The 9,346-nt window shown below is 53.0% G+C and overlaps 1 protein-coding gene across 1 annotated transcript; it reads left to right on the forward strand.

Moving 5' to 3' along the window:
• Positions 1-2,950: 2,950 nt before the first annotated feature.
• On the forward strand, positions 2,951-5,059 carry LOC119347401. Its single transcript, XM_037616173.1, has 2 exons — positions 2,951-4,164; positions 4,531-5,059. Exons 1-2 carry the CDS (start codon positions 2,971-2,973, stop codon positions 4,900-4,902), a joined length of 1,566 nt encoding a protein of 521 aa, XP_037472070.1. The 5' UTR covers positions 2,951-2,970; the 3' UTR covers positions 4,903-5,059.
• The last annotated feature ends 4,287 nt before the right edge of the window (positions 5,060-9,346 follow it).

Genomic DNA, 9,346 nt, shown 5'->3' on the forward strand with positions numbered 1-9,346 from the left:
CCTTGGGCGACTCGGGGGCGACTAGGGTTCCGCCACCGCCGCCAACCCCCCCCCCTCCACCCCCTTCCTTCCCCTCGCCGCTACCAGAGACGGCCGCCGGGAAGCCCGCGCGGACGCCGATGAAGGTGGCGGCGGGGATCTCGGCGCTCCTCCCCCTCTTGGAGGCCTGTGCTTCCTTGGGCGGCGGCCCTTGCCGGAGAGGCGACGTCGTCAGGCGGTGGGCGGCGTTCGCAGGGGGTGCTGGCCAGCGTGCCCGGCTGTGCGGGCGGCGGGTGGCTGGTGGAATTCGGCCACGGCGTGTTCTGCTTCGTCAGATCTGGAGGTGTGAAATCCCTATCCCCTGCTGCTTCTCTCTCGCCTCCGTGGTGGGCTAGCTTCGTCTGGCTCCGGCGTTGGTGCGTGTTGGTGGTCAGCCAGGGAACCGGGGGAAACCTTGGCCGGTCCGGCCGGCCCGGCGGCGGCAACGCCCAAGGGCGCTGCTTTCCTCCATGGGGGCGCAGCCGAGGTCCCCGGCTCTCCACCCCGATCCCCCTGCCCGAGTGAAAACCTATATCCCCGGCGGATTTGGCGGCGGCGGCGCCTTGCGCGCCGTGACCTTGCTGGAGGCGTCGTCAAGGGTGCGGGGATCGGTCGGGAGGTTATGCAGGTGAGGGATTGCGCTACCTCCTCTGCGTCGTCCGATTCCTGAAGCTTGTCTCCAACTAGTTGGGCATGAACTATGGCGGAGCAGCCGGCGAGGTATATCCCAAATCGATGTGGTCATCTCATGTCCACCTTGCGATGCGAGGGCGACATTCTTCTAGCTCTAGGGTGAGCTTCTCGAAATCCCGACGGTGCGGCGCCTACGAGCCAAGGCGAGGGGGAAGGGTCCCTCTTCGGTGATTGAGAAGGAAGATGTTGGTTTCTTTCTTCTCTAAGTGTTCCTGGAGCACGGTCCATCCTCGAAGGTCGGCTATGTCCTGATGCGCTGCTCCGTTTCTGCTACATATGATCCTAGTGTGGAGTGCTCGACCTTTACTAGCTGTTTGTGGCTTGTGGAGGTTGTAGTGAGTAGTCTTTCCAGTGTTCCCCGTTGTATCGTTCTGACCGTTGTAAGTTGGGTTGTCTGCTGTAATTCCTGGCCGGTTGATGGCTTTGTTAATTCAAAGCCGGGCTCTTCGCGAGCCTTCGTTCTAAAAAAGAAAACTTCCCGTCTCGCTCTGAGAACCATGCCAGAAAATCCTCTCGGTTCCTAGGCGACATGGGAATCTTCAGTATTTGCGGCACATACACTTCCCAAAAATGTTTCTGAAGCTGATGAACATTCCATCCACCAGGTTCATCCAAGAAGTCCGAGATCCCTTGACCGACATTTTCTTTTCGCAGTGATCCATCTTCAACCGCCTGCATAAACAGCCAGCTAGATAATTGTCGAGGTGTGTCTATGAAAAAGGAGCATCTCAAATTAATATCTCTTCTGGGAGCAATTTGATAAAATGGCACACTTTTCCTCGTACTTTGATCCAATGGCACATCTTTTTTTTATTGGATTAAACAACACACTTTTGATTCATAGCTGGATAAAATGACACAAACTGAGTCTTTTTTCCTTTTTCAAGTCTGGGCACACAAGTCATAATATTTTGGACTATTTTGCCCTTTCTTCTTGGTCAACTGGTGCGGAGCCAAGCACAGCTATGAATCCTCGCCGCTACTGGTTCGGTGTGCTTCTTCCCCACAACTATGAATCATCGCCGCTACTCCCCGGCGCCACTACCTCACCGCGCCGCGCCCGTTCCTGTGGATGACGCTCTGCTGTCCGCCGCACTCCGACGGCTCCCTTGGCGTGTCGGAGAAGAAGGGCGCCGCCGTCCACCACGCTCCGGCCGCTCCCTCACCCATGCAGGAGAAGAAGGGTGCCGCCACTTCAAGTTCCCTGCAGCGCGTCGTAGTCCAGGTCCCTCGCTGGACATGTTCGAGTCCTGACTGTAGCACGTGTTCGTAGCTGCTTGCAGTTGTAGTTGGCTGTAGCTGCTCGCCGCTGTAGTGCTAGCTTTAGCAGTCTACCTGATGAAACTCATGCCGCTGGCCTGAATTTAGCTTTTAATTTTGATTGCCCGTTCAGCTGTCTAAAAGCTACAGATGCTTTTTCCTGTGAAGAAATTCAGCTTGTATTGATGCCCGGTCCTGAAGAAATTTAGCTTTAATTTACATGCTTATTGAATCGAATTAGAAGGAGAGAGAGAGAGATATATAATAGAGAGAGAGAGAGATGAAGGGAGAGACGGGATGGGAGGGAACCTGTGAGTCTCCTCGGGATCGTTCGTCTCTGTTTTGATCGTTCTTCTGGGTCATTCGTCTCCTCTGATCTTTTTTGGCATAGTCTCCTTTCCTCTGTTTCAATGAAACCGGTTGACCAGACAGAAGGGCAAATTCGTCCAAAGTATTATGACGTGTGGGCTCAGACTTGGAAAAGGAGGAAAAAACTCAGTTTGTGCCATTTTATCCAGCTATGAATGAAAAGTGTGCTATTTAATCTAATAAAAAAAAGTCGTGCCATTGGATCAAAGTACAAGGAAAAGTGTGTCATTTTATCAAATTGCTCCTCTTCTGGATGTCCGATAGCACGCAAATTGCCACATCATTACCCAGACCCCGGGCCGATGGTGGAAGAAGTGAAAGGTCTGCTTCGAACCAGTGAGGAGTTTAGGGTAGCTCATTGCCTAGCTAGAGGGTCATGCAAATGAACTGGGTAAAACTTGGTTTTGTATTCCGCTGGATTGTGTTCGTCCGTGTTTAAACTCAGATCTTCAAGCTCAAAAAGAAAAAGAAAAAGGACGCTTAGTACGAGCCTTGAAGATGTCGGTTCCTGGGTCAAACTTATGGGCGATTTTATAACGTGGCGATCTGACCCGATAGGCTGCTAAAAAAAGGAATTGACGCCGGACTATTATAACTGGCTCATCCCGTCTGCTCCCAGATCACGCCGCCATGGACGCAGGTAGTTGGTCTGATCTACCGCCGGATCTGGCCCGCGAGATCTCTGGCCGCCTGCAGCACGACGCCGTCGACTTAGCCCGCTTCCACGCCGTCTGTAAGCCATGGCGAGACTCCCGGACGACGACGGCGGCGGGCCAGTTTCTGCCCTGGCTCGTCGCAGCGGTGGAGGAAGACGCCACGCGCCTCGAGATGAGATGCGTCCTCTCCGGCTACAACTACCGCTCGCAGCCGCTGCTGGCTGAGCCGGCCTGGTGGAATTGGGTGACCAGCTCCGGCGGCACCGCCCTCTGGTGCCTGACCATCGAACGCCTCCGGCCTAGTCTCCATGACCCTCTCACCGGAGCGGCCGCACACCTGCCTCAACTCCCGCAATCCCTCGGTCTGTGGGGGAAGGATATCGATCCCCACGGAGTCATCTACGAAGACGGCGCAACCCTTCTCTACGGCATCTCCAGCGCCGGGTCCAATGCCACGTTCAGGGCAGCTCTACATCGCCCCGGCGACGCAGAGTGGACAATCATCGAGAGGACCCTCGAGCATCCTGCCTGGAGCTGGTCACCTCGTCCACCTGTTCTGTCGTGTGTCACATACCACGATGGTAAGATCCTGGTCGTCATGAAGCCTGATCAATGGCGCCTTGTCACACCAAACAGCAATATGGCCCGCGATGAGCTTGTTGAGAGCCAGGGGACGCCTATGGTGCAGGTGTGGTTTGGTGAATCCACATACAAATACGATTACAGCTACGTGCTTGAGTCTCGTGGTGAGATTCTATGGGTGTCGGTTAAGACCCGGGAATATGACAGGTATCGCATGGGGCCTGACCCCTGCCTTCTCAGCGTCAAGGTATCAATGCAGGCACTTGAGGAGCCTCTGTTGTACGAATCATCGGCACTCGAGAAGATGAGATGGGTGAGAAGGGATGGCCGTAGTCTCGCCGACCGCGTGCTGTTCCTCGGTAGGCGCCATAGCTTTGTTGTGGATGCAGGCCGGGTGCCCAACGGCCACGGCGGGTGCGCCTACTTTATCTACCACCATAATAGCGCCTTGACACAAGAGAAGCGTGGCGTGTTCAGGTGCAACCTCATCGACGGAAAGACCGAGCTTGTACAGCGGCTGCCTCGATGTTGGGACTACAAAATGTGCCTGTGGTTCAACCCCGAGTCCATCATTACTCCTCCTCAGGTACCTAACTACCTATACATTGCTAAAAAGTGTTTGAATTTCTTAAGTTGGACTTATTTTATGATATGAAATCTCCTATTACCTCCGTCCCAAATTTCTTGTCTAAGAATTGTCTAGGTATGAATGTATCTAACACTAAAACGTGACCAAATCTAAGACAAGAATTTGAAACGGAGGGAGTATTATATACTATATTGATGTAATGGTCGCATCAAGCTAATACACGGTACAAGAGTTTAACCCGGAACTCTGCATAAGCCTTCTCACATTTATTTTTCGATAACAAAATCCTTATGTTGAGCATATCATCACATCAAGCAAATGCAACCGTACATGTGCTAATATGCCTTTGATTTTCTCCGCCAGGAAATCAGTGAGGGGTCACCAAAGCAGCAGATAGCTCCAATAATTTCTAGTCTTCGACGACACAACATTAACGTTGAGAGACATCATGTTCCCAGTTTTACATTGCTGGTGCGCAATCTGCCTCTTACGGTGAAGACCACTCAGCTACGGCTCTTTTTCAGCGAGCATGGTAAAGTGTCCAATGCTGAGGTGATTTGCTATAAGAAGACCAGGGCCTCACAGGGTATTGGCCATGTGACCATAGAGACGACACATTCCCATCTGGAAGATGCTCTTGCTGCTCTCAATGAACTGGTTTTGGATGGATGCCATCTCAAGGTTAGCTTGATTAAGGAGGGGCAGCCACCAAAACGTCGGCGTCGGCACAGATAGATCTAAAATCTTGGATTTTCATTTTTCTCATTATAAAAGTGAATATACATGGATTGCACATGCCTGCATGTGTTGCTGCTCCTTGATCGCCTTACCTTCGTATTTTTCAGTGGAGTGATTGATCAAGCTAGCTAGGTTAGTACTCCTTTATGTCACAAGTCAAACTTTTAAAACTTTAACTATGAATAATTATTTATATTGGAAATTTGAAAATCATATGTACATATTTGTCTTGAAAAGTATGTCCTGAGTACTAGAATGATGTTGATTTATAAATATTAGTAAGCACGGATTTGCTAATTCCCATGTAGATGAGATTTAGTGTACACTTGTGTGTTGTGCGTTCTCCTGGCAGTATGGCATCTGTGAACGACTTGTGCTGGTTTTGTGTGGATAGTATTTAGTGTACACTTGTGTGTTGTGCGTTGGTAGGATCAAGTACTCTACCAGGTCTAGGGCGTAGGTGGTAAGGGAAGGATGGAGGGAGACGTGGCGAGGATCGGGCGCGCCGGCGGCAGGGCGCCGTCGCGGCTAGGAGAAGGGCGGCGGCTAGGGCTGTTGGCGGCTAGGGTTCCGGCTCCTCAGGGAGCCGGGCAATAGGAGATAATATTCTTCTTATTGCTTGCCTTCAAAAAGAGTCTTACAACCTATATTTATATCCTAGATAACTTGTAGAAGAATCAACCTAAGATAACTTGCCTAAAATAACTTGCCTAATCTGAAAATAAAAACTAAGATAACTTGCGGGCCTAAGCCGGCCGGCCATAACACTTCTCCCCGCCTGCACAAACAGCTCGTCCTCGAGCTGTAAGGTGGGGAAGCGCTTGCTTGAACTCTTCGAGGTAATCAACCAGCGTCAAACACCTTCTCGACATCTGGGGCGGCCAGGTGGGCGGCGACGGCGTCCTCCGGAATGTAGTCTGCCACCTCCAGGTAGAAGAGTCGCGGGCAGGCGTGGCCGGGCTTGTAGGGTTCGTCGCAGTTGAACCCTTGGCGGCGACGCTCGAGTATCTCAGCTGGGGTGAGCCGGCGGAACGGGCGCCCCGCGGTCGCGGCGAGGGGTGCCGCAGAAGCTTGCACAGGCCGACCCTGCGCGGAATTCGGTCCGGATAGCGACCCAGCAGTCTGGGACGGTGATTCCTGCTGGATGGCCACCGCACGGAGCTCGAATGCGCGGGCGTAATACATGGCCGACTGGAGATCCTGGGGTCCCCGAAGCTCCACGTCCACGCGGATATGGTCCGGTAGACCGCCCACAAATAACTCGGCGCGCTGAGTTGCGGAGACGCCCGGCGCGTGGCACGCCAGGGCCTAGAAGCGGTCGGCGTAGTCCTGCACCGTGGATGTGAAGGGTAAGCGGCCGAGGGCCGCCAGTCGGCTCCCGCGGATAGGAGGCCCGAACCGGAGGAGACAGAGTTCCCGGAAGCGCTCCCATGGTGGCATGCCGCCCTCGTCCTGCTCGAGGGCGTAGTACCAGGTCTGCGCTGTGCCTCGAAGATGATAGGACGCGAGCCAGGTGCGATCCGAAGCGAGCGTCCGCTGCCCTCGAAAGAACTGCTCGCACTGGTTGAGCCAGTTGAGGGGGTCCTCCGTGCCCTCGTAGGTGGCGAAGTCCAGTTTGGCGAAGCAAGGGGGTGTCGGCCCGCCGTGCCCGGGGGTGGCCGTAGTTGCCGCCGGTGCGTATGCTGGGTCGGGAAGCGCCGGGGCGTAGTTCGCCGAGCTGGAGGGGTGATCAAACCGCAGGGAGGGCGTCGGGTGTTCCGGCGCCGTGGAGTAGACCGGCCCCGAAGACGAGCCGGTCGCCCAAGTGGGAATCGGCGATGGTGACGGTGGAAACTGCACCTGGTGCAGGGGCCGACCCGTAGCCCTAGGTGCGGGTGGTGGTACTGTCGATGGCGGCGGCGCCTGGTGGAGCTGCACCGGTGCCTTCGGCGTGGGGGCCGGCGGTGACGCCGGAAGAAGCTGTTGGGTCTGGCCCTGCTCCGAGGCGCCGGTGCCCAGGTTAGGGCTGGGCGGGGCCGGTGGAGGACCCTGCTCCGAGGCCGCTGGAAGGTAGGGCGCGACGGAGGACGGCGCGGCCGGCGCGGTCCAGGTGGGCCACTGCGGCCCCGTGGTGGCGAGAAGTGGCGGGGCTGCTGGCGCGATCTGCGGCGGCCACTGCGCCCAAGGCGGCCGTGCGGCCGCTGGGGCGAGGAGCGCAGGGTAGCCTCCGGTGACGGCCCCCGGTGCCGAGTACCACGGAAGCGCCTGCTGACCCGCGGCCATGGCTGGATGGAGTCCGGTGATGGCCCCCGATGCCGAGTACCACGGAAGCGCCTGCTGACCCGCGGCCATGGCTGGATGGAGTGGTGGGGGCGGCCCGTACGGACCTGCTAGGTAGAGGCGGATCCCTTGAACCGCGGTGACGAGGTCGTTGAGGACGCCCGCCATGGCCTCCGGCGTGAACTGTTGCGGCTGCGGGGGAGGTGACGGCGGCGACGAGTGTTGGACGGGGGCCTGTGGCTGCCCTTGGCCCGGCGTGGTACCGGGTGCCGTTAGGACCGGCGCTGAGAGCGACGCAGTGGTGCCCGCCGAGAGCGAGGCCGTGACGCCCGGCGCAGAGGCGGCGGTGGTGGAGGAGTTGGCGGGCAGCGGTGGTGGTGGCGGTGGAATTGGCGGAGACATGGTCGAAACCCGGTTACCTGATACCAAATTGGTAGGATCAAGTACTCTACCAGGTCTAGGGCGTAGGTGGTAAGGGAAGGATGGAGGGAGACGTGGCGAGGATCGGGCGCGCCGGCGGCAGGGCGCCGTCGCGGCTAGGAGAAGGGAGGCGGCTAGGGCTGTTGGCGGCTAGGGTTCCGGCTCCTCAGGGAGCCGGGCAATAGGAGATAATATTCTTCTTATTGCTTGCCTTCAAAAAGAGTCTTACAACCTATATTTATATCCTAGATAACTTGTAGAAGAATCAACCTAAGATAACTTGCCTAAGATAACTTGCCTAATCTGAAAATAAAAACTAAGATAACTTGCGGGCCTAAGCCGGCCGGCCATAACATGCGTTCTCCTGGCAGTATGGCATCTGTGAACGACTTGTGCTAGTTTTGTGTGGATAGTATACAAGTCCTTGTGAATGTTCAGCAAAAGTTGTACAATGCTCAGGGTTATATCAACCCCCTTTTGTTGAAACTTTTCTTCTTTTGATAAAATGATTTAAAAATGGTGACCTCTTCTATGTGTCCATCTGTTTTTTCCAGTGATTTTTGCAGTGTTTTTTTGTTTTCCGATACCATGAATCGATCATTACTAATTAATTTTTTGTGCTAGATTAGAATGTTTTTATTTGCACAATCATATATACAATGACTATAAGTTATTTTTTCTGTGCTAATCATCTGTTTTTTAGATAGGGATGAATGGATGAATAACTAGTTAAAATACGGTTTCTTTTCCCACCCCTTTTCAGTTCTGTGGATATGAAAACCCGACAAACCCTAATCCTGTGTTCAGTAGGGGTTGCTCAGTAGGGACGCTGTCTCTAGGCAGCAAATCAAATTTTTTGTGTGTACCTACGAGAGTCTAGGCAATATCCAGAGTTAATTGAGATAAAGGGTTTGTCTTTTCGTTTCTATTTTCTTGTGTCGATTTCACATCCACACCCTCATATGTGGCTATGAACATCCTAGAGAACCCTAATCTCTTGTATGCATAGACGCAGTTCTAGATAGCAGATTTACTATTCCTTTAGTACTTTGCAGAATATTTGGAATTCAGTAGGTGCAATCCTGATTTTTTTTTACTTCTTTCAACACTAATTTTTGAACTATGCTCGCAGTCAGTGCCATGAAAAAACCAATCTGTGCTTTTCATTTAGGTAGTGATTTTGCAGTGTATCTTGTGATTTGTTTAGTTCAGTATTTATAAAGCATGTACTCAAGACTTATCAGTCAATCGTCTGTTTGCCCTTTTTCTTGTAACATTTTTCGCTCAACAAATCGACCAACTGAATGTTCTTTCCGAACAATAAATATGTGAAAGCTGGAAACTAATAAGTCAGGTTGATCTTTTTTTACATTTTTGGAGCTAATCTTTTGTTATGACCTGGACAAAGAGTTGCAACAAAGAAAATTAACTGCTGCCTGCATCATCGAGTAAGAAAGGGCGGCACAAATCTCTAGTAAAGTTTGAGTTTGCTATGGTCATATGCTTAGCATGGAATTAGGTAGAATGATTTGTGTCCAGTTGCTGGTATAAATATAGTCATGCTAGTGGTGAGAGGGCTAGGTCGTTTCCTTAGTCCTATAGAAGGAGCTGCATAGTTATTGTACCCCATAGCATGTTTGCGCCAGGCTGCAGCGTGAAGCATTTGTTTGCTTGTAAAGCATTTTTTACCATGTCTATTGGAGAAATGTATGCACATGTTTGCCAAGTAGTAAGGGAGGCATATTGCTCCCCAGACAATCTA

Source organism: Triticum dicoccoides, unplaced genomic scaffold (assembly GCF_002162155.2).
Source record: "Triticum dicoccoides isolate Atlit2015 ecotype Zavitan unplaced genomic scaffold, WEW_v2.0 scaffold66790, whole genome shotgun sequence".
NCBI lineage: Eukaryota > Viridiplantae > Streptophyta > Magnoliopsida > Poales > Poaceae > Triticum > Triticum dicoccoides.